Below are 26,336 nucleotides of genomic sequence, written 5' to 3'. Positions count from 1 at the left end.
ATGCATAGTTTTGTGCCAATGTTCATATTAAATTTGGAAAATTTCGATATTTGAACAACCCTACGAAAATAACGATATGCAGTATCTACAGCGTATCATTTTTTCCGCCTTCCCAACATACTCGTGAGCTTCGTGGATTGATAAAAGAGGTCAATGTGGTGGCTTTCATATTCATTGATGCACCGTGCACTTTTAGAGCATGAAGGACGCAAGTACAGTGAAAGGTAAACAAGCGTGCCACAGTGCACCTTCGACGCTACAATTTGCCTTCTGGTTGTCTCCGGTAAACGTGGCACAGCTTCAACTGCATGTATACCAAAACACATCGTAGGCGCCACTCCCGCTGTAACGCCGTTTTCGATCGGGCGCAAATAGTGGGAGATATTGCCGCAGCATGACCAAGAGCTACCTAGCTTTATAAGCGATTCTACGACTCGTCTGGAGCTATTAATGAAACAGAGTCACTCGATTCGCTACATGCGTCCCAATGGGTGAATAATTATGTTAGATAATAAATCAACGTTTTCACAAAATAGTCAAACGCCCTTCGCATTTTTTATTTTTCTGCAATATTTCTTGGTGTAATATGGGGAAAATACTCGTACGTTACTTACTTTTCTTACCGCCACGCGTAACGAAATCGGCCTCAAACTCGCTATATAGTTCGAGGCGCCAAGAATAAAAATTCAAATAAAATAAAACCGTGAGATATCATGCGCTATTATATTAAGGTATGTGGGCTGCATAAAGATACCTACGAGCCAACATTATGCGTGCAGGTATTACACCGTGATGTATGGTTTTATAAGGCAGAACAGAGACGACTCAACTTTGTCGGTCAAAATTCTGTGCTATTGCTACGGGACAGCTGCAGGCGACAGCCCTAACGCGAGTGGGATCTACATGTACATCTTGATGAACGTAGCTTGTTCTGTTTAAAAGTACCCTGTAAATGGTCTCGCATTGTGTTTTCTGCCACGTAACATCTGTCGTGGTGGTGCCAGGTACCCACTGTCCTCACGACAGAGCTTCGCAGCGACAGCTCCATCTGGATGGCGATCATGGCTCCCCTTGAAGGGACTTCGACACCGGGTCGCGGTCCCCCCCCCTCCCCTCCCGGCTACAACCTTTTGAATTGAATTTAGTTCCACGTAGAATTGGGGAAAACACGAACTATAGGGGAAAATTAATTCACTTGACAGAGGTTCAGGCCCCCTTTACAAGGCATACATGATGAGAAACCATGAGCAACACCAGAACAAGGTGAGAGCAGGAGCCAAAATTTCGAGAAGTGGACTTGTCTTTTTCAAGGACGTTGTGCTTGAAGAAGACAATTAAGTCACTTTGTTTGAGTTGCTTGCTGTTGTTTGAGCTGTTGCCAAATATCTGTCATTTTCTGTGGTTACTAACCACTATGCCCTCTGCTGGCTGACATTTTAAAAAGACCTAACGGGACAGCTCGCTCAATGAGCTTTACGCCTTCAAGAATATTCGTACTTAGTAGCGATCAGGTTCGGCCACCTTCACCAAGACACTGACTGTTCGCCGCAGTCTCTCGTTTACAAACCTGACGTTGTAGACACAGCGTGGCGACGGTGTCGTAATGCTATTTACGCTGGAGCATGCTCACCTAAAAATGGTATGAGAGGGTGCGTGCCTCTCCTGATAAGGTAAAATTGGTTTTAGTCTTCTAACGTCGTTTTCACTTTACCAAAGACAGCAGGTAAACTGGATCTCCTGACATGTGGAGAGAGAGAGAAAGAATAATTATATCTGGAGAGGTTAGCGTAGCGGCGCGCATGGCTGCTACTTCATGTGTAATAGACATTAAGGGATGAAAACAGAGAAGAAGGCGGACGCACATACGTCCTCCTCTCCCCCTCACCCCATCCCCCCCCCCCAGACCACAGACACAACACGCACTCGCGTTATCTCCAGCTACGGCCAACCAAAAAGTTCTGTAAAGATACTCGGCCCTGCAGAATAATGAACAGTAGATATTTCCCTTTATAAAAAAAGAAAAAAGTAAGAGGAAGAAAAAAATACGGGAGAAATTCACAATGTGTCAGCGGCTGGCTTTACTGATTTCTCTTTCTTTACTAATCATATGCTCGGTGACACGATTGCCCAGCGTCTGTTCTTATAGGGACGACTTTAGCGTATGAAGTGTTCTTGAAAAGAAGTGTCACCGGATGGCCAACTTCACTACATAGTTAGCTATGATGCTATCAGAACAATTCAGCGCGTTTTCTCACGAACTGTTATAGCTCTCAAAATGATTTCTGAATGTACGCAATGTCGACATGTGACACGCATATGACAGTGCTCTTTAAATTATGAAAGCGTTCCATTATTTAGGCTATAGAAACGTGCACGGACCGTAGGTGTCTGAGCGGGCATTCACAAAACTCCAGCGATGTTTAGCAGTGTTCGCAGTGGCGCGTTGTCGCTGCGATCATCTCGATAACACTCAGATCCTTATCATGAGTGGCGGAAGCTTGCACGTTGAATTAACAAGAAATACTCCTACGCAAAACAAATCTAGTTAATGTGGCACTCTGAGCCCTGTTAAAAATATTTTCTTCCGACTCCAAGGCCGCTCTCCAGTGCATTGCGTCACCATTTCGTCATGGAACGAATAAACAATTAGTCGCTGACATAAGACTTCCTCATCACTACACAATACAGAAAAAACACAACATAGCGTATTAGTGGATACCGGGCCATTGTGGTATCGACGGAAACGACTATGCAGATGAGGCCGCCCGATCTGCTCATGATGGTCTCCACTGTGCTGCTAAACCCCTATCCAGAACAGACGCCGCTACAGGGCTTCGTTATCTCGCACGTGAACTTACACTTGCACAGTGGAACTCGACGGAATTTACCAAAGCTCGTCTCCACAACTCGGTTCAGAATCTACAGCTCCGTCTTCCGTCAGGAATATCTAGAGCTGAGGAGACGCTTCTGTGCCGCTTGTGGCTTGGCGTGGCCTTCACAAATGCCTACTCATTTGGGATCGGAATGGCCAACAGCCCTACCTGCGATAACTGTAGCTGCGAGGAAACAATCGCCCACCTTCTCTGTGAGAGTCCCCGCTTCAGTACGCCCAGGAAAGAGCTTTCAAGAGTGTTAGATAGACTTGAAAAACGCCCTTTGTTGGAGGAAAGGGTCCTGGGACACTGGCTGAGACCGTCCTCAGCACAGAAGGCTTCGAAAGCGCTCTTGCGCTTCATGTGGAGAACTGGTCTTAGATACAGACCTTAAGCAGTGTCGTATTCTCCTTTCCTTTTTCTCTTTTTTCTTGCTCTTCTTTCCCTTTTTGGAATATCTCTTTTCTATTATCTTTTATTTCCCTTACATCCGTTCCCAAGCACACTGTAGCCAGCCGGTCTGAGAACTGGCTAACCTCCCTGTCTTTCCGTCTATTCTACTCCTCCTCCTCCATTTTCGCCCGTAAGAACTTTTTGTCATGGACTGGCTGCCTTTGTTAATCATATGCTCGATTTCGTGAATGTATTGCTTTGATCACTTCTATATGGCATGCTCACACGGAACAATAGCCGGCTAAGCATGTCAGGCTAACCCCGCCTGCGCTGCACCACCACCACCCCCACACTTCTAACGTGAGAAATGCGTTGTGAATACGGAACCTTGGTCCGTATAAGCATAGGTTACGGGCCGATAATGAAATGCTCTTACGAACAGAAAAGCTTTTCGCCTTGCAATCCTGTGCCAGTCTGTGCCACAAAGCCTTTTTCCACTGTCCGGCCGCGCTCGCTAATTAGTACAATCTGCATCACCATTGCCTGGCATTTGCTATTACCAACAGGTATAGCATAAGAATGTTTTGCGAATATGGGCCTCGGGGACCGGAATAATGTAACCATTCTATTTCAATGCGCTTCCATTTCGCATGTTGTCAGTGGTCAGAGCGGCGCTACGCGCACGTTATCAACGGGATCAGCTAGCCGTGAACGTTGAATGATAAGAGTAGCATAGAATCGAGTGGAAGGAATCGTTCAATTATACCGGTTACATACCAGTTACATACCGGTTACATACCAGTTACATACCGGTTACATACCAGTTATATCGGAATGGTTACATTATACCCGGGGGTGGGCGATTGTTTCTATTTCCGGCGCCAGGATATTACTACATTAGTAAACATGCCTGCCCTTCCTATAGGAGATCGGCACATATTTATGCCTGCAAACGCGCAAATGATGGACTATTTGGGCATGAATAAGCGTTGTGAGTAGCCATCAGATGTCCGGCGGTTCTATTAGTCCAGTGACTCGCTATGCCATCTCGTAAACATTAGGCGTCTAACGTCGCAATTACGGTCCGCATTAGGTAAGAAATAGCATAAAACACGTATCTACCAACTTTAGGTTAGTACCTTCGGATATAATGGCGCATCGAAGTAATGCACCTAATTTACGCGGTCGGGTGCTCTTGCAAGCCTTAGTTGAGCAGACGAGCTCCGGGGCACTGAATAGGAAATCAGGCAGCACATGCGTGCTTCAATATAAAGCCATCACCCATATGACATGATAGCGCAACAATAGTGTTTGCCCACCATAGCACGTCACTCTCGCAGTGGCTTTATTTTGAGAACAATATAATCACCTGAACCGATTCGCGCGGCTTTGGATGGCTACTGTTTTGCTTCATAAGCTTCGGCAAAGGACGCCATTATTCAGCCGCGGTTGCCCGCTACTGAACGTAAGATTGATGTTTCCTGGTCGTTTGTATGTCCTACTCCCAATTTATTCTTCTTTTTTCTTTTTTTTTTGCTAAAATGAATTAGACTACATGACAAAGGTATGCGATGTGAAACAATACGTCAGGGTAGAAGAAAACAAATCGATATGGTTTGAAAAAAAAAATCACGGAGAAACTCCTCTGGGAATTGTCTAAGTATGCGCAAGCATTGCGCCACTTGCTCATCTTCACGCAGCCAGGTGTCATTATCAGTGTTATGATACTTGATCCGACCAGTATAAACAACAGCGCTGCGGTGACACGATCTGCTGCGGACGGCGGCGCAAGGTGAATAGAGGAGGAGGAGGAAAAAGAAGAAAGGAAAGGCAGGGAGGTTAACCAGACGCAAGTCCTGTTTGCTACCCTACACGGGGAAGGGGATTAAAGGGATGAAAAGAAAGGAGAGAGAGAGTGAAGAAAGTACTCGATGACGAACTCGAGGTGAATTGATGACGCAAGCAAACTACTGCAGGTGGCGGCGCCAGGTGCGCTGATGACGTTCCGATCATTACAAGCGATTATCGCTCTTTAGCGCCTTATCCATCCGGGTCGAACCATTATCAACCGTACTCCGGCGGCGGCTGCGTATGTGATGGGGACAGAGTGAACCGAGTGCTGAGAGCTTCGTATGCGCTGTGTTCTTGCCGCTTAGTTCGCGTTGAAGCGTGAGGCAGCACGAAGGTCAATTTGCTCGCTATACTGCGGGCCCTATCTTGAAAGCGATGGTCTTACGTGACGCACGGATGGACGGATGGACGGACGGACGGGTTTCCTCGTTGGGTAGGCATAGAAATGCTTACGCATTTAAAAACGGGCGGCCGCGTGAGTAATTGTATCCGCATCGCCCTTGAGTTAGGTTCATTTTTGGTTGGGAGGTGCTTTTTTTTCCTGTGCATTTGTTATATCTCCACGACGTAATCTGTTAATTTTCTTGCGCAATCGAGAGATAATGGTCGGACCAGACCAATTCCCATAGCCAGCTTGCAGCTGATGTGCCTCTCGATCGTTGCTTCGCTGAGAGACTTTTCGTGTTCCAACGGTCGAGTCAACGTGTCTCCTCGCCCAAACTTTGTTTTTCTCCATAGCTTCCGACGTTCGCTGCGAGCTTGAATTATATCTGGGTACTTTGCACGTTCCTGCCAACATTTAGCCTCATCTTGCGCGGCCTACCGCTAACGCGGCGATCGCATCGCAATCGATATAGCGCGCGCCTACAAACTCCCGAGCGCGCCCTTTCCGAGCCCTGCCCGAAATAGCTCGCAGTCTAACTGGCGAAAAAGTGACGTGGTGGTAGGCCAGGCCGTGTAAGGGTATGCAGCGCACCACCCCCTTCACCCAAACTGCAGCTGCATTACGTAATTAACTTCCGACGTGCGCTTTCGGCCGTCGGCGCTCGAAGGTCAAAAGGCCGCCCGCGACGGCAGTGCGCTGCGCGCCCGCGTAGTTGACTGGCGACGACGCGCACCGAATCAGAACTCACCGCGCGTGCGCGCATGCTCCCTTTACCACACGGCCTGTGCCAGCCAGCTGTGCTCGCTAGCGAGGGCGAGTCAAATCTCAGCTTGTAAGCATGCGACAGTCTGAGCGGTGGTGTCGTGCACCGTTACAAGCTGCGCTGCTTTATATTCCTAGTTGTCCGCGCGGTTAAAACTCGTCCCGATTCGGATTGCTAGCCATGCATTTAGAAGTCATCATTTGAGTTCTCCGGTTTGTTTTGCCGCAGTCACTGATAGGTGCAGTCTATTCTAGAAGCTTTGAGGCCGCCGATTTTTCTCTCAATAGCGTCCAGCACCGAAGCGCTCTGAAGTACGAAGGTTGCCGCTGGTACGCGATGCGAGAGGCGCCAGTACGAGACAGATCGTGCATCGTAAATGGGACCTGAATCACTGTCGACGGCGCAATACTCTGTAGAGCAGCAAATGTTGAAGGCGCATTGACAGGAAGATATTGATTGTGCCTTTGCTTCGTATGTCGACTCCACAGTTGCAAGTAAAGCCTGAATTCCTCGAGTGCTAGTAGCTCATTGCGTCATCTTTTAATGCGATTAGTTCGTAGGGCGCACCAAGCACAACCATACTGCCGCCGTTGAATTAGGGCTGATATAACTTAGCGATTCCTTTTCGTCGAATCTATTTTTTTCTTATCATCCATCGCTCCCGACCTGATGATCCCGGAGATAACGAAGGCGAAGCGGCGTTCGAACCCGTAGGAAGCGCGAAAAGGAAAATTATTGTATTGGCGTCACCCAAAATTCAGATTGGAAATCGGAAGTAGTGGCAACATAGTGTGGCTAACTATTTAATCTCGCATTACGCAGGCAGGTGCAGTGGTCGGAGGCTAAAGTTCGCGCGATCCTGCATTTGTTGAAGTGCACCGGCCTGAGTGACCGCGTCGTGTTGTGCATCCTCTTTTGTGCTTGCTCCGGGGTTCTCACTCCCTTCCTCCCCCTTTTTCAACTTTCCTTTAACTCCCTCCCTCTGAGAGGTCCAGACGCTCATCTAGTCGACCTCCTGCTTGTCCTCTTTCAGTATTCTCTCTGTCACCATGACCGCGTCGTCAAAAGACGTGCCCGCGACGCCGAATCGTCCCCTTCTACATTGTATTTCCCTGCGTGGCTGCCGATATTTGACTCGGAATAAGCCCAGTCCTCTGCCTATTGCTCCTCAGGGAAGAATGAATCCGTCTCACCTCACGGCTCTCGTGCCGTCGACCTCTCAATCAGTTCAGTCGTAGGCAAGATCGCACTGTAACATGCATCGATTGTACTGGGCGGATTCGTTGCATCCTCGGAGAGTTGAGGCTCCATAACCTAATTACTTGGTGGACAGATAACCATTAAGGAAAAAAAAAAACACCAGGAAACAAGAATACATGTCGGTGCTCCTTTATGACCTTCACTGGCACAAAACGGTGTCGGTCGTAGCCGTCATCAGCCACGGGTTGATATCGGCCTGCTGCGATATTGGTTGCTGCGTGTATAATCACCGACGCCAAAGCGAACTTCATGGTAGTGCGATAAATAAATAGCGAATGTGCCAAGCAAGACATGAGTGTAGAATACGTGGACTGCTGCAAACGTCTGTGGAAGATAATGGAGAATTATGTGGAACTGTTCGCACAAAGTTTTTGCCAAAAGTTTCTGCGGCTGCTTTCTTGCGGGGGCATGTGGAATCGCACTCTACTGGCGTTTTATTTTCTATTTTTTTTAACACGATAGCGTTGAGGGCCCCGTGTCGCAGAAAATCCGACATCGGCGTCCGTGTCGGCGTAAGCGCCAGCGTTGGTGGCGGAGAAAGTCATCCCGAACCACCTCGACCACACAGGTCCTCTGCGTGGCGCAGAGGCATTACTGAACAAAATTGAATTTCTCAAAGTAAATCCGTCAGAAAAATCGTAAAGGCGAAGCCTTAAGCGTCCTCCAAAATTTTGTTTTCTTTTTTTCGTTTTCGTCGCTATTGCATTTTTTTTCAGGGGCGGAATGCTCGAAGCTTTTAGTTTGCATGTGCTGTTTGCCATTGGACAGCCGTCTTTGCCAATTATCGGTGCGACACCACGATTGACACCTGCTCCTACGAACAGCACTAAAGTGTAAAAAAGTTTTTGTGAATAAGGGTCCAGGACCAATGTTTTGGCGGCACTAAGAAAAACCCAAAGCTCTTACGCTAGAAATTTTCATATGAGCCAACATTAGCCAATTCTCATGCTCGGCATACTACTAGCGAAGGCCAGTAGCCAAACGCATGTACGATCGAAAAGCTCTGTGAATACAGCCCGACATTGTCACCGCTCTCCATGGTGCAAAGGAAAGGTAAGGGTTCAGATTGTGCAAAGGCGCTATTGATATTCGACCAGCCGTGGGCAAATAAGTTTCACTTTTTTCTATTATACTTTCTCTTCCAATGGGTTTGCCAATTTTTTAAAACAGGCCATTCAAACGACATAAAATAGACGCAAGAGTGAAAGGAATGAACACAAAAGTATGAATGCACATGCACTGAAGTTTTTAGTCTTTTTTTTTCGTCAGTCTTATCGTCAATCTCACCGAGTGGCCGCTTTTAGGCGAGTCAATAAAAAGAATGAAAATAAAAGAATTGTTGCAAATTGCGGTCGCCGAAATTCCCTAGGGTTTCTGTAATACTCACCTAGTTCTTAAATGAAAACAGCAAAATAAAATATTAATCCTCCAAAGTATGGAGGCCCGTATTCACAAGAAAGATTGCATGTTAGAACTTTTCGTAAAAGAATATATCAGTGAATCGATATGTTCGGCATAACATTACCAAAAGCTGCCGACCAATGACAAACAGCGCTTACGATGGAAATGCATTGCTAGTTTGCCTTTGTATCGTGTGTGTACAGCGCGAAGGTTAAACGTGGACGTTGACAAGACAAGGACGAGCTGCATCTAGGTCAGTCGATCACCATTTAGCCCAAACACCCACCCACCCTGCTAAGATGACTCTGCATTTTGTCTAACACAGATAAGCGTTGGCGCACAAACAGTTACCCTTTTCAAAAAAGGGAAAACTATTAAAGACAGGAATGTTTTTGCTGCTGTTCGAGTAAAATATATTTGCGGCCGTAGTCGCGAAATTTCTCTTACAAGAGAGCGTTTTCTCATTGGCCTGGGTAAGATGGCTCACACCTCATGATAGCGGTCAACGCGATATCGAAAAGGTAGTAGTGGCAATGGTAAATCGACAACGTGACAAGCGGTTGTAAGACGGACCCCGCTATTTCGGACGGATTTAGGGTGATTTGACGACAGGCCATTTCGCAGAAGAGAAAATGCTGGGATCATGGCCTCATGCGTTTGCGATGTGGAAAGTCACGAAAGCGCTGCTGAAACACTTGAGATGCACCAGCCTATATGATCGTCTCTGATCAACTGACAGATGAACGCTTCATTTCGTATGCGTCCATGCATACGGCGAACTTCTCTCTTTATTCCCATATTTCACTCGCCTTTATCCCTTCCCTAGCGCCGGGTAGCCAACAGGGCTCAGCATGGTTAGCCTCCCTATCTTTCCCTCGCAACTTCTCTCTCTCTCATTCTCTTACTTGATTGCAGACTATTACAGTGCTCGATATCTACTATAGGCGAATACTGCAGGATGAACATGAAGGTGCGCAGTTTGGGCTTGTCGCGGGCTAGAGTTCTTGGAAGGAAGGTATAGCGCTGTAACCAGCTCAGACGTTCCCCCACCGCTACACTTCCCTTGCGTAGCAACGGAAAATGAGTTGCGCGCGCACATATTGCCTCAGTGTAGATTTTCCGCTGTGCAGCTTCGTAGCTGCGACCGTCCTGGTCGCTTACAGTAGCGTGCGTACAAAGTTACCAACCACATAAAGCTGGAACCCGCGTGGCGCGATTTCACACGAGATTGACACGCGGCTGCGGAACGCGGGCATAGTTTCGACGAGCACGCTGTTGAAATCACGTCGCCACCGATTTCACTCGAGGGGAGAAGAAAGTAAAATAAAACAATAATAAAAAACAGTTAACGTAGCTTGGACTGGAGGCGCAATGCTAGAGACAGCAGAGCTGATGGCCTGGCACTTACAGCTAGTCTTGGCTTTTGGGCTAGGCTAAGCACTACCAAGTCATCCGCAGTATTTCCCGGAATGTTTTGATTATTGATCGATTATCTATTAGCTATTGATTGGCTATAGATTGGATATCGCAAGGTATTGGCCACGTATTTGTGCTATGGCTAAGCCCTACCAAGTCATCTCCAACATTTTCCGGAATTTATTGATTATTGATCGGTTGTCGACTAGCTATCGATGGCTATCGATATCTAATCGATTACTAAGCTTAAGTAGTCCCAACCATGCTTATCTAGACTTAGCCAGGCTCAGCTTCGCTGGTTGACAGGGGTATGTGCCACTGCGCTTGGATCCTTTCGGCAGTACCGCCAGGATCGGCCCGCATTTTCTGCTCGCATGTTACGGACTAAACACTCGGCTTAAACAGCTCCACTGTTAAAGATACGCCTCGCGTCACAGTATCAGGCGTGGCTCAACCAATGACAGTGTAGAGTAGAGTCACGCGACGCGAAGCTCGGTTACATGCAACGCTACAACTTGGGATCACCCTCCGTGCCAATCTCGCAGCACCTCGCGAACAGCGGCCATTCTCGTAGATTATGCCGATGTATTGAATTAAATAAGATATGAAATGTAAAACGAAAAAAAAACTTGGTTTTGTAATGTTTTGCAAGTTTATTGTACTGTCTGGCGACGTTTTAAAAGCAAATTTCCAGTGCGAAAAAAAAAAGCATGTTTTGTGCTGTGGCAATTTCCGTTGGCTGGCAAACGTGGGGCGAACACGCCACGGTGTTTCTTTCATACCGGTGTTATTGCGTCATCGGCTGCCTCACATCGTGTTTACACTCGCGCGAAACGCGTCACGTGGTTTCAGCTCAAGGGCGACATCAGTGGCCATAGGTCGACGTTGACGTCGACAGCAAACAGTCCAAACTCTTGCACTGCGCTGACCGAAATGAAACCACTCATGGTCGTGCATGATCGACGTATAAGCAGTATAATCAAAAATGAGTAGGGAGCAGATTGGGCGCTTTGAAATGATGTACGCCGCTCGAATCGATAGAGAAAGAGTCATACTCGCTTGAGAGAATGAATACCATTTCCCAACTCTGATTTTTGCGTCGTTCACTCGTGTTGAAGAGAACATTCACATAATTAGTGTGCAATAAAGAATGAGGTTGGATACTTAGATCATCTAAAAAGGTGATCCGAAAACCTCCGCCGCTTCATCCCCGCAAACGAGTACAAATTACTATAAGCAACGGCACGCCGTAATTCCCTTTCGCAGGGTTGTATAGATTGAAGCGCAAGTGCGCGCTGTTCAATAAATTGTATGCGCGCATTCATTACCTCCGTGGATCTGTACGATAGAGAGGCCTAAAGAAGGCGTGTCAGGCACGCACTTTCCAAGAGGACGCATGTAAGTTCGGCCGAGCAAGCGCCCATAGAACCACGTTTTACATCCGCGCGCTTCCCCGCACGGTGCGAGGCAACGCACCCCGTGCATGTCACACCGCGATGCGCACGCAGCGAGCGTGATGCATCTCCGAAAACGAGCGGCTCAAAGCCCCGGCGTCTTTGCGTGCGCGTACAATTTTGCGCTGCAGAACGATGCCTATATGCGTTCCATTAGAGCCCAGAGCCCGCGCGCGCGGGTGGTAACGCGTTTCTCCGAGCCGTGCTCCAAACTGAGCCCACGGCCCCGACCACGGGCGCTGGCGTCGCTCGAGACGTGCTTCGCATCGCCAACCAACTGTGGGTTTTAATCTCTGCGCGCCAGCCGCTGCCCCATTCGCGCCAGCTTTCTTAATCGCAGCCCGTTTTATCAGGCGCGCCAAGGGCGTGGGGCGCGTGTCGCAGTGGTGCGCGGTTTGTGCTGCTCGCTTCGAAATTGTTTGCAAGCGAGGTGTTGGGTAGGGCAGAGTCTCCTGATTTTTTTTTTCAGTTTTTACCGGTGAGAGAAAAAAAAAAGGAAACAAGCCGCAGTAAACATGGAGCGAAACTCTTCGCACAACGCGCACCTGAATAACGATCAAGTAAATATCTACTCCGCGGCAGAAATATATCGTGACATAGTGTAATGTAACGTAAGTAATGTAACGGCCATCATTTGCATCATTTATAGATGTATACATACAAGGCGCCAGCTGCGCTGATAAGGGTGCAGCTTGAACGTGTGTGCGGTACACGCACACGCTATATATATATATATACGGGGTGTTTCAGCCAACACTTTCAGAATTTGTTTAAGGTTGCCTGGGGCAGATAGCACAATTTTAGTTGATGAACTGGTCTACTCGCAAAGGCGGACATTACTTGCACAAAACTTGAAATGCATAATGGTCCAATTTACAGAAATTCACTAATTAAGTTTTCAACTAAGTACCTGATGGCCCATATCGCAATTTACAAATTGTATCCGTGGAGTTCGCAAGGAGGATCCACTTAGAATTAATTCTCAGGATGACACCAGTTTCGAGATAATAATTCCCGAACTTTGCGGAGAAATGCATTGGCGTTCCAGTTAATTTTGTGCTTCAATGTAAAAAGCGACGCTTTGTTAAGAACATGACTGGAACGCCAACGCATTTCTCTGCAATGTTCGGGAATTAATATCTCGAAACGGGTGTCATCCCGAGAATTCGTTCCAAGTGGATCCGCCTTGCGAACTCCACGGCTGCAATTTGTAAATTGCAATATGGGCCATCAGGTATTTAATTAAAAACTTAATTAGTGAATTTCTGTTAATTAGTCCATTATGCATTTCAATTTTTGTGCACGTAATGTCCGCCTCTTCGAGTAGACCAGATCATGAACTTGAATTGTGCTATCTGCCACAGGCAACCTTTAAGAATTTTTGAAAGTGTTCGCTGAAACACCCTTATAGTCTGAACAGGCAGTGTAAACAGAACACAAACTCCAAGCGAAGCACGCCGCTGAGTGCTGGAATAACGGCGCATTATAAACGAACACGCATCTGCGTTCGCGTATATCACCATACCTAACACAACTGCATAGATAGATACTCGTCCATCGCGCTACAAACTAAAATGTAGCTGAAAACGACGTTAGCCATTTATTTATCTTTATTTATTTTAATTACAATACTGCTATTGTCCTTCGAGAGCATAGCAGTTGGGGAATACACTATACTGTATATTCACATCAATACACAGCGTTTAGGTATAAAACATGATTGAAGAGAATCTAACGCGATAAGGTTAACGGGAAATCATGGAACAGGTTTAATGGAACTCGTTTTCTATATAAACCGCCAAAGTATTATCTTTCGAGCACTTTTTTTTTGCGGACAAGATGCAGCCCACAGATGCCTCTATTCCTAGGTCGCATATTATAACGCATTTGCGTACGGGCGCGCTGGAAATAATAGCAGAGGGAAACGTATACTTTAAAGTAATCCCAGGGAATGCAATTTCCGGCCACGTTGTCGTTCGCAGCCCTCGCACGCGACGTTAAAGCTCGTCCTGTCGGTGTCACGGCGAAACAATCGTCCGGAAATAACGCTACGCCGCGGAACGACTGCGGCATCGACATTGGCTAGGCGTTCAACGCGAGCCAACACTCCACTCGTTTGTTCTGCGCGGCGAACGTTACGTTATGCAAACGCACCGCCCCCTTCAAGGACAGCGGGACCTAGATGTCGGAGGTTAGCGAAGGGCCTATGTTTTCTTCTCCGAGCATGGGCGGCAGATGTTCTTGCTTTGAGCAAGAACATCTTCCGACATATTGCGACGCATACTCCGTCTCGATAAATGCGTGCAGCATTGCGAAAGGTTATTATTCTGGTTACATCCCTGGGACCCAATATCGCGAGGGTTACGCATCACGAAATATCGGCAAACTTGAGAAATTCCTCGCGCTCTGAATGCGTTCTGATGATGATGATGATGATGATGATGATGCACCTCCGTTATGGCTCGCACCCACTAAGGGGGATAGGCCAAGAATCGGGCGGCAGTGGGAATGCTAAAGAAAATTCATATTTTAAAACAAGAAAACAAGAAATGCCAAGTAAAAGACAAAAAAGATGTCGCACTAACCAGATTAACACTGAATGCGTTCGTCGTCGTTGTCGCTGCTGATCTTCTTCTTCTTATAGTTATTTTTACAAGGTAAATTATTCATTTGCAAGTTGTCACATGTTACAGGCAGATAAAAAATAAGTTTTGGGTGCGGAAGAAGATAGAAATAAAAAAATAAAACAAAATATAATTTTTTAAAAGAAACAATTTAGCAAGTTCATTGATGGGATTAAGCAAGATAATTCCGGGTTGCGGGGCAATAATTTGTGTTCCTGAAAAAAAATATTGAGGCTTCGAAAGAAAGCCATTACAAACAGAGGCAAATCTAGCACAATGCTACCGAGCGAAGTTGTAATGCTTTTTTTCTCTTAATGGAGAAATAATCATCTGTTTCAGGTTCGCCCCAGATTGAGCATAATGGGTAGGGAACCGCCGCCCTGACGGATTCAATTTGCGCAGGGCCAGCCCCATTGCCATGGAATAAGATAAACATGGGGGTACAGTCCTGCAAGCGTCAAATTATACCAGCTCTTTACTCTTCAGAAAAAGCACTTGTTGTTGCCTTATACATATGGCACGTGCTCTTTTTGTTCTTAGTTCGGGCCCTGGGCCCATAGGCAAACAGCTCTTGCGAAAAGAATACTTTGGAAATTGAGCCCGCCAGGGCCTGTATGCACAAAAAGTCCTTACGCTAAAGCTGTGCGCGATTCCAGTCAACGGGGCTGCCGTACATATAATAACGTCTGCTGGTCAATGGCAAATCGCACTTAACCCTAAAAAGCTTTGCGAATTGTACCGGAACTGCAAATTCTTTTTTTCTTCTATACACACTCAACAGTCCTAATAATGCTGTCTCTCGGTTCATTAATGGCACTACGTGAGCTAATATAATCTGTTTTGCTTAATGCAAATGGTAGCGGAAGCTAATCGATGGTTATATTTACTAAGCACTAAGCCTCGCTTCACACATTTCCCTTCAATAGCTAGGAAAATGTGTCAGAGCAATATGAAAACGCAAGTAAGCGGTTCTCTGGCTCTCTAATAAATCGGTTCCTCCTGCCTTTTTGCTTCGTTTTCAATCTTGTGTCGTGGCGAACGTGTTCTCTCGGCTGCGCAAAGTAATATATGCCGACGAGTACTTTGATTAATGTTTGACATGTGCAGATCACAGGTTCGCTACATAAAACAGACGGCCTTAGCGCGTACCGATGCATAAAAACTCACCTAATTATTTAATTATTTATTTTTCTTGTCGAAGGTCTAGCATAACATTGGCGAATAAAAGGTACAGAAATTGCAAAGATGTAAACAAGATAGAATGCAAGATCAATGATTAATAATACATAAAAAGGATTCGAGAAGCGATAAAGATCGGACGTGACATAGGTAAAGCATTCCAGTCTTCTATAGTGTAGACAAAAAAAATAAATAAACACCATTTAAACACTTCGGTGTGGTGATAAAAAGCAGATATATTCAACTCATGATAGTGCGCCAGAGTGGATGTAAGTCTAGCGTGTCTGATCAAGCTGTTTAGTAGCGGAAATCGTGAAGAGTTAACCAGAGCATGAAACACTTTCATTGGAGACGCAGACGGAAAGAGGGTGGAGCAAGCTGAAGATTGCAAACATGGGAACTACGTGAAGAACACATGTCGTAGCAACGTGTCATCTAACATCATCTCGCACTTGCGGCGGGGTACGTTAGAGGGATAGTGTAGTAGGACACAACTTAAAGAAACAGCAATTGGCAACAAAGGCACACGGACCGCGCGGGGTTGTCTTACTCCGCCAGCCAATCACAGAGGCAAACAGAATCGTCGTCATGCGACCTTTTCAAAATGGCGTCGTACTTGATACGACTGTAGTTGTCGTACTTGTACGTTCCACTATAATAGACGAGTGAAAACGTGTAAAATTAGGCACTTATAATTTTATTTTTGTGATTACCGCCTTATTTAGGTAACAGGGAAAGTTTGAAGTACGAACTATTTGCAGCCTCGCGGACGTACAGCAGCTGGTGGTTATAAGGGCGTGGGCGAGGCTTCACTGCAGACTTAAGTTGTATCCGACTATAGAACATAGCAAGTGTTTGAATGGACAATCAATTAACTATATGCGATTACTAATCAGATTTGTATTTACTGATTTCGAGCACCCCTTTATGTAACAGAATTAGGTCTAATTTTTCCAACAGTCATCGGATGCTGTAAAATTTGTCAAACTCAGTAGCGCACAAATACATCTAAAAAGGACTAAAAAAAATTAACACTCTGTAAGTTGGACTGCATTTTTCTTCTGATCACCTATGGCATGCTTTGGCGAATGCATGATATAGGTGGGCGAGTTGATAATGCGAGCGCATTGCAACATACCAGCGTTTTCCAGAGCACGCAATAGTTTATCAACCAGCAGGTTATAGAAAGAATGCTGGCGTAGCCCTGGCGTCAACGAAATTGTAGAGGGGCATCAGGGTGGTGCTCCGATGTTCACACCGTGCCAAGTAACAAAACTGAATAGCAACCAATATCCAGACGGGCAATCGTCCGAGAAAAAAATTGTGCCCAGTGCCATAGGCCGTAGGGAATGTCATTGTCCTCTGCAGTCACAATATAATAGCTCGAAACGTACCAATTCAAAACTTGATTGGTTGTTTCTCGCTAATTTGAAACTTTACCGCGATAATACGTCGTCCGTTTTATGCTTGCTGTGAGGGGGAAATTGCATTACCTACGAGAGAGTACATTGGCGGCAAATGTGTTGAAGATGTTTTAAACTGTGACTCAAATGTGTTAATATTGACGTGGCTGGTAATATTTCGCTGTGAGCTTGCACTGTTATATATATATATATATATATCTATATATATATATATATATAGACATTTCAATAAAATTAAAAACTTCGTTTTCACGGAAATGCACGCCTCTGTATAGTAATTGTAAGAAGATTAAAGGGGGGGGGGGATGATACATCCACATAATCGTAGCAATTGTTAAAAAGGAATTGCTCCGTTGTAGCAATTGCTATGATTAGGTGGATGTCTCATTTCGCCTTTAATTACGTCTACACGCCTAGCGGGTTTTCGCTGAACTATTACGTCAACTGTAAGAAGAGCGCCAAAATTATGCCAGGTGACATTACAGGCTTCAATTGCCAGTGTGATTTAAAACTCTGTGGTGTCTTTCCTCGACACGAAAGGCTTAAAAAAAGCGCGGAACGAAAAGAAAAAGGTGTGCGAACAAAGAACTAATAGTCATGCCGCGAAATTCATCGCTCAAGCGGCGGAACAAATTGTACGAAGCCGGAAATTACACATACAAACGCGCACAAAAACACTAAAGAAATGAAGTCGCGCATTACGGGCTGTAACCAATGAGCAATGAGGCTCCGTTTAGAAGAACATGTCTCGAAACAGACTTACCAGCTCAACTGCCGAAAATCTCGGCAGCTCTGCAGTCGCACTCCACGCCCATGTTAACGGAAGTAACATTTCTTCAGTGTAGCCGTTTCGGGTTAGCGCGCGTGCGTGTGTTTCAGTTAGGCATTCTCCCAACGCCACTGAATGGAGTTAACTTGAATTCATGGAAGACGATACATGCTCAAGCACACAAAGACCAAGACTCTAGCGCGAAAGCCTTTGCTTGTAGCGCACTTCGTTGCACAATAACCCAATGTAATCCGAAAAGTATCTTTTCTCTCTCTATTTCCTTCCACTCTCTGGCAAGCATGACGGGTCTCTCGAGTGTGTCAGTACGCACTTGCAGTGAGTGTTCTGTAGCTCTCGCCAGGCAGCTGTCACATTCACATGGCGCCCTGTGCAACGTGCGGCAGTCGACGGGGATTTCGTATTTCGCGAAGGTGAAATAAAACTCAGTGCGATTGTGTTTACCGACTCTTCCCTATGTCATACGCGGGCTCGCAGTGCGTAGAAGAATCGCTCAAAAGCGTGCATTAGCCTGATAAGTCGCTGTTGCATCAGAGAAGTCGCGGCACAATATGTCACGAGGCATCACTTCGAAAGGACGTCGCAAGCAACAGAGTTTACTTTGTTTTTTTCTTTTCTTGCTCATCCGGCACAAGTCTCTTGCGTAACAGCATGGTTACATCGGGGGCGGAACATGCAAACTCACTGCAGCTCTTTCTACGTACTTCTCGTGTTTATGTGTCGTCACGTGCGAGACTTCTTCAAGTATTAAATAAAAGGTAGTTACACTTACTCAGGGTATTTTATGTCTTCGAATGCCGTGAGCGCTTTGACCGCACTTCAACATTTATCATCGGCATAGACTCATCATAATCACCACTTCACATCTTCTCATTCTCGCCGAATTGTATCAGACAATTAAGAAAAAAAAAATCACGCTTTGGGTCGCGATCTCAACATGCATATATTTATATTAATAAAGTTGTGACAACTGTACATTACGTTTTTTTTTTCATCGTATATGGGCTCACCAAAGTTCTTGCCTGTTCCTGCAAATGACGATGCGCCATAGCAGTGATGTGCTTGTGTACGCAAGACTCCATTGCAGTCCACAAACACAATCACCAAATAGAATCTGCGGAAAATCTACGCAAATCGCCAGCAACAGTGACACCTCGCATCGCAGAGTGATGCAGCTTCGATGCGCTGTAAGTAAGAGTATGTAAGCATGTACAGTTTCAAGAAAGCGCCCCGGAAGTAATTTGAATGCTTTAAAATGTCTGAATAGAAAAAGAGTAGAAAAAAAAGAAAGCTTTGTGAAAGACTAAAGTGCGAACAAAAAAGTGCTCGAGTGTTACAAAATAAAGGGCACATACGGACGGACAACATCACATGTGACAGGTTACCCGGAGTTTGCGGGCTCGTCCAACCGGTTGTTGGCCTTCGTTTGTTAGAATGTGACCATTACTTACAACACTCATACTACTTCATGCTGGTTTCAAGACACCATTTGTAATTTAAAACTAACCAGGCAACGTTGCGGGAGACGCTGAGGGTCTGTGCTAACTTCGCAGCAGTGTTGAAACCATGTTAGATCCCGCGTCGCTTCTATAACATCTTCACTAAAATACGCCGAAAGGTGTGCAAGCTAACTCCAGAAACCATCCCGCGCGCTTGCCACAAATTACCATCTTGCGGTTAAACAACGAAATAGCCATCATTATGCAGCTCGAGCAATGTGGCAAGTACACAGCCGCCATAAACTTTCACACGTCGCGGCCATTGCCATTATCCGTGGGAATCGGTATAGCCAGCATCTCCTCGCATTTATTCCCTCGGGCTTCGAAATTTTGTATCTCCTTCTCGGAGTTTCGCAACGTTCATTTAGAAATGAAACTCACGGCCAACGGGCTCATCTATTTTCACGTCACCCGGCAAAGCCGCGCACACTGTCACACGAAGAAAAAAAAAAAGAAAGAAAGAAAAACGAGAAGAAAGGAAAACCGAGGGTAAAGAAGGCACGCATAAGTAGCACTCACAGTAGGTGGACTCCTCGAGTTCCCGGATCTCGTCCTTGGTGAGCTTGCTGGCCCGTTTGCCCATGATTCCGAAGATGCGGCGCCCACGTTCCATGGCACTACGGCGTCGGCATCAGACGGGGGTCGCTGTCAGCCGGTCGTCCGGCCTGCCCGCCATCGGAGTTCGCCGCCGCTGGGACGATTGCGCTCCTCGGGGAGGACAGCTCACTTGGGTGCCCGCCGCCGGAAGCGAGTTACCACAAAACGTGCGATCCGCCCAGTGCTCAGTTCGCCGCCTGAAATAGCCTTGTTGTTCTTTTTTTTCTCTCTCTGCCCCTTGTTTTCTTAAGGAGCAGCGTTTCCCCTTAGTTATTTTACAAAACGTTCGCTCTGTCCAGGATACGCGAAAAACGAAGAAAAAAAAATAACAGACTGTACCACAACTTGAGATTGCACAACGTTCCCTGCTGAGCTCCTTCCGTTAAGTTCGCGGATCGACGAACGTGGAGGAATGGCAAACCCACAGAACGTTTCTTATACAGCCGATGCGCTAACAACAGAACAGTAGTTCACGATCCGCACACAGCTATTACAGGTTCGATTGAGCTTGCACTGGGAATGGCAACGAGGTCTCGATTAGTGTGTCCGAAGTTCGGCAGAAATTTAGAAGAACTGCGTAGGAGTCAGTGGGCCTCCTTCTCGCGACACTAGCGGCAAGTATTCTTTTTTGTTTTTGTCTGAACAAATTTGCAACAACCAAACATCCCAGCCTGTTTCCTTTCTCGTTGGAAGATCGTTGCACAAAGTTCACAGTGCTGTCCTGTAGCACCCGCAGCTTACAATCCGTGGAGCCGATAGTCGTGGCGAGTTACGGCACAGTTCACAAAGTCTTCATCGCGCTCGTGTTAGGGTCCAAGTAACAGGTTGCCACCCGGTGGTGCGCACATACACATACACCCGGGGTCCAAAGGGGATGTGCACACTGTGGCCGCGAAACGACTTCTCGAGCCGGGAAGTGAGGGTAGCGGGACGGATGGTGGGCTGCAACCCCTTCCACGGGTGAGTTCTGCGGAGGAGGGGACGGGTCTCAGGCGACGGGCCGTGCACGGGCTCCCAGTACGGCGGCCGAGTTTCGACTGACCTGGGGTCCGGAGCCGCACTTGGCAAAAAGGCGCGAGAGGAAAAGGGTGAGAAGGCAGCGGCGGGGAGCGGAACCGTCCCGTTGCCACGGGCAACCACGCGCCGATCCCCACTTTATTTCGCCCCTTCCTTCCCCCCAGTCGCAGTCTTCCTTCGCTCCTTCGCGGCCTTCCTTTTTTTCCCCTGCTCGGCAGCGCCCTCTCTGTTAACTTCAACGAAACACGCCTGCGATACGCTGGCCGTTTTGTCTTTCTGTGCTCGCACACTTGCGTGAGCGTCTATGCGTGTTTGTGTGTTCTTGAGGGTGCTGGCGTTTGTGTGTTTTCCTGGGGTCGTTTTTCGCTGTGGTCTATAAAAAGAGATAAGAACGACCTGCGTTTCCGTGACTGTGTTGTACTGTTTCAACCGTTTCTTTAGTTGCCATTACTATTACTGTTCGAACAGCTGCCTCATTACGTGCAAGGCTTGCAACTTCCAAATAAAGAAAATCGGTTCCTATGTGCAGTTACAGAATAGCCAGCAGCAACTGCAGTTTAGAAATGTGACGGAGGTAGTATTTGCTTCGTCTACCTGATACCATACCTTTATAACGGCTGCACACTGTTAAAATTGGCGCACTTGTTTCAAAATAAAAGAAATGCAAAGAACACGATGTTTAAAATATGTATTCAATGGACTTTAGCGTATATAATAAACATAGACGATAATTAGCGGTGATATTCTTAGCGGGGATATTCTTCGGAAATTGTTGCTGTTGAATCCCAAAGTTTTGCGAAATTTAGCGGTTTCGGCAAATTCTGCTTGGCCGCAATACTTGGGGGAATTCATGCATCAATAGTGCTTTTCAATGCGTTTTTTTTTTTGCCACTTAGGTTCTCAAGTGAAAACAGTGGAACGCCTCTGCAACGATCGCCTCTATAGCGAAATTACCTGCATATTGAAGGATTGACTATATGTCTCGACCAAATTCACATCTTTCGTATGTATTCTGAATGCCTCTGCTGCGAACACCACTACATCGAATTTGCCTGCTCATCGAAGGAAGTTAGGCGTGCCCGATGGCTCATTTGTTGCTTTACAACGAACGCCACGCAGCTGTGCCGTCACTGCCCTCCACAGATGTCTCCAAGGTAAGCTCTGCGCTATGTACATACGTATAATGCTAACGGCGGCGCTAGCGACGCACTTGACGAGCGTGCTTATATCAGAATTAGGTAGCCCTGCTGAAAGCATACGCTGTGTGTTGTAGCGCATCAGCGGGTGCGGCGACTGACCAATACCCTGAAGTTGATGACCACGTGATGATGTAACTGTAATTCAAGACCCACAATGTCCTCAAAGCCATATAAGGCGGAAAGGACGCGAATGTCAACAAAGTCAACAGTGATGGAAATCCCGCAAACGACTCAAGAATTTTGACGGCAAGGGAGGTGACAGCGGCATTCGACGATCTGCAGCTTTAGGTTGCATAGCTCCTGTGTTTCGCCCCGAAGCAATAAGGTTGTTGGCAGTCGCACATTCTCTAAGAGAACGAGTGTGCAAAATAAAAAAAAATGAAGGAAATAGCGACTAATCTTTCTGTCTGTCTTGAATTCGAGTTAAATATGTTTTCCTTTGCTCATTGTGCTTAGATTGCTCTATTGTGAAAGGTACGCTGCGCGACCTTTACAACGAAGTGACCTATATAACGAATGTTTTTGGAGGTCCCAAGGAGTTCGTTATAGAGACGCTTGATTGTATCTGTTCTCTATTTTACACAAACATTTGTATAAAGATATAATAGCTATACTATACTATAAGGTTTATTTAAACCTTGTCAAGATTCATAAGTCCCCTTTTTGGAAATAAACGTTGCAGTTAATTTTTAGTCAGTGCAATGTGTTGTGTCTGCTTGCTTTTTGCCATTTTCGGCGCTGTTTACTTCCAAATCATGCACTAACTAGCTCACCCAGTCGGGTTGAGACAGAATATCATGTCTGTCTTCATTAGTTATTTTGCGCGCTTCACAGATACCTATGGCACGACATATGTACAGGGTGTGCACGAATAGTAGATTTTGACACCGAATTAAATACAAATCTAATGGTGCCTGCAACGAATCGAACTGAATATAGAAAATTGTACATACTTCTCATCAATAATATCAAACAGCATTCAGATCACGGTATGCACAACATTTGAAAGTTTCTGACGCCGCAGATCATACAGCAAGCTTTACTAAAAGTACAAATAGTAGCATTATGGAACAACTAAGTAGTTTCTTTACAAACTCGGTGGTATTTAGATCATACGTGGTCAGCGCATTATACCTATATAGGTGTGTTTGAATTGCGAAATTTTTTGAATTGATTCCGAAATTGAATATTCGAGAAAAACCTTGGAATATTGAATTTATTATCGAATAACTCCAATTTCTAGAAAAAAGCGAGGCGAAAAGTTTTGTAGAGTTTGTTTGGCAACAAAAGTTTCGTTTACGTCATTTCATAGGTTTAATATCGTTAACTGGATGTCCGGTTAACTGAGAAGCTTGTCAATGAGAAACCGAGGAATTACCATACGTATCTGGTGGACATTGGAAATGGCAGTAATGGAAAAAGTAACAGTTTCGCGGGAAAGACGACGCATTGATAGCGATAGCAGGGTATTAGACAAATATACAAAGTAAATTTCATAGTTTTATTGGCCTTATAAATGAAAGTAAGCATACATTTACTAATTAACTTGACAAGCCTGGTGTCACGCGTGCAAGCACTAACATCAACAGAGCTGACTACATGACCACGAACACTCGCTGTCACGATGCTGGTGCGATTAAGAGCTCCGGTAAAGTAGATCAAACGCTTCGTGCTTGCTCTCGCTTCACCGCGTCTCTGAAATTTACCCACCTTCAACACTAGGCGCGCGGGAATGCCGCGCGCATGAAGTCACCAGCCATCTCGACTCCCCATTAGGCTTTGCACCCCCAGCAGAATACTTCCAAGATATACCGAGCGTGGTCCGCGCATATTACTCAGGCACGTGCAGCCACGGCCGGCCTACAGAGGAGAATACGTGCTCTCCTCCCTTGCAGGACGCTTGACCACGTGACCTCCAACACTGGGCGCACCGCAAACCTCGCTCAATAAGCCGCCGTCCTTCTCGGCTCTCCTTGCACCCGCCGCATGTGTCGCGCGACATATATCATTGCGACCGCGGCGGTGATGATGACGGCGACATTTCACTTTGAGTGTCCGTATAATTGCAATAGCAATAAAATTGGGCAGTTTCGCCTTAAGGATTGCCAGCGATTGCGAAGTTTTGTGTTGCGATCGACCTCCTCGGATGAGGTTCTCACTGAACGTGTTGGCACGACGCAGAACGCAAGGCAACTCCTGCTCGGCAAAGGAAACATCGACCTAGAAGCTACCAGATGTACGCTAGTGTCTTAAGAAGCACCGCCACTGGTTTTACAGGCATCGCTCCTCGGTGGTGCACTAGATGAGGCTGACGGAGAACAATCTGTGCCAGTCAGCACCCAGTGATGTATTGGATAACGTTAGTTTAACGTTTCCTGTCCGTTCCACTTAGACCAGTACACATACACAGCAGCTCAGCCGGAACGTTAGTGTGATTATAGTCGGCGTGCAGACAACGCTCGTGCCAGCAAGGGAAGGCAGAACGCTGTCCGCCACCGAGCTGATTGAGCGGAGCCTTGACGTTGCGTCTACTTCACTTCGGCGTTTTTCCAGCCACACTTCACGTCTCTGGACATCCACTAACCCTCCCCGCGCGAGCAGCGCATGGGAAGTCAATAGCGGGACTTCGCGTTGACCTGTGACATCAACAGCGGCGGCGCGTCTCAAGCGTCTCTGTGCTGGCAACACAGACGAACAACATGCCCCCAGATGCATCTAGTAGTGTGTAGTGCTCGTTGAATGAGCTAAGGGCAACACTACGGCACCGCACATTGTTTTGAAGGAATGTAAATGTGGTGGTATTGCCCAAATAATCAATGTCTTTGTCTAAATAAAGACAGTGAATTCATAGGCTGCCCAAGACGATACATTCTTATACTCAACGGATACGTTAATTAGTAGTATGCATGAGTGATGGCTTCTCTGTTTTTCGCTCAGGAACTGCATCACATGCGCGACAACCACAGTTGTGCACCACTGTTATTCGGAAGAGTCTCCATTTACACTAGTTTTGCTCGCCGTACACTGCAAGAACTGTTGTTGTCCCTTATTGTATTTGAACGTAACTAGTATTCGACAACTTCAAATAGTGAATTCTCGAATCAAATATGAAAGGAATAGCAGGTCTACTCGATTCTTATTCAAAATTTTGAGTATTGGCGAACCCCTACATATGAAGTTTAGAAAACTACACTTGCGGGCCGAATTTAATCTGTGTGTACCTTCGCCAGAAAAATCAGAAATTCGTGTCGTCTCATGGGGATGGCAGAACAACAAAAAGCACTTTCAGTCTAGCTCGAACGGTTCAGGTAAATGGTGCCGCTATTTTATCAAGCATGTTGCAACGAAACGTACTCAGACTTAATTCGATGGGAGGACACTGGTTATGCATCTATAACTAGTATCAAACAATACCCAGTGTCGAATTTTATACGTAAACAAAGTTTTATTGCCGGAAAACACTTGCGTACTTAGCGACGCAGTGTGCTGCAGTACTTTATATCAACTATAAATGGGATTAAAATTATCGTATTTTATTGCGAATCGTTTATTCGCTCATCCCAGGCTCTTTGCGGTATGTTCTTATCTCGCCTCCTTTCGGGCTTCTGTATTGAAAATAAATATAAAGTGTACCAATGGTGGGTGGGCTCGACCTCTTACTTCCCGCACAGCAGCCCGATGCTGTAGCTGCTAGGCCACGATTTATCTTTTTTTTTTCCCGGCAGGCCATGGTCGCACGCGTTCTGCCGTACCGACGCTAAATCGCTCTTTCGGAGGAATGGCGCGTGCGTCGTCACATAGCACGAGCTAAAGCACTTGAGCGCGCGCAATAGTTTCTATTTGGCGACAGACGTGCCATTGTCTTTCCCTTGCGTCAAGAGCGGGAGCGTGTCAGTTTCTCCCATTCTTGGCTCATGGCAGCTTACGCTTTCAGACACAGTGTTAGACTGTGGTGCCACCTTCGGGATCGGCCCACACTCCCCAGTCGTTTCCTTGCAGCAGATAACGCTACGTAGGCGCGTTACGACATAGCACTGCCTTCAGCATCGGAGCACGTAATAACGGAACAACAGGCTGCAACGTTATTTATTTCCCGGAGAAACAAAACCTGTTCGCCATGCAATCGCCGTGAATCTAACGTCATCGCCATCGTCGTCGTATTGTTACTGTCGCCACACATAAGCTTGCGTCAGACACACGTCTTTCTTTACGCA

At 46.3% G+C, this 26,336-nt stretch overlaps 1 protein-coding gene across 2 annotated transcripts in view; it reads right to left on the bottom strand.

Moving 5' to 3' along the window:
• The window catches only part of LOC119448495 (frequenin-1-like), a 530,094-nt gene extending 509,168 nt beyond the window's left edge, over window positions 1-20,926 (bottom strand). For both annotated transcript variants that reach the window (XM_049660784.1, XM_049660783.1), the window contains exon 1: window positions 19,829-20,926. In XM_049660784.1, coding sequence (XP_049516741.1) covers window positions 19,829-19,922 — 94 coding nt within the window. In that variant the 5' untranslated portion in view covers window positions 19,923-20,926. The remainder of the gene's footprint in view (window positions 1-19,828) is intronic.
• Window positions 20,927-26,336: the final 5,410 nt, after the last annotated feature.

Source organism: Dermacentor silvarum, chromosome 1 (assembly GCF_013339745.2).
Source record: "Dermacentor silvarum isolate Dsil-2018 chromosome 1, BIME_Dsil_1.4, whole genome shotgun sequence".
NCBI lineage: Eukaryota > Metazoa > Arthropoda > Arachnida > Ixodida > Ixodidae > Dermacentor > Dermacentor silvarum.
The sequence above is the reverse complement of the archived record's forward strand: the minus strand, read 5'-3'. Positions and strand labels throughout refer to the sequence as shown.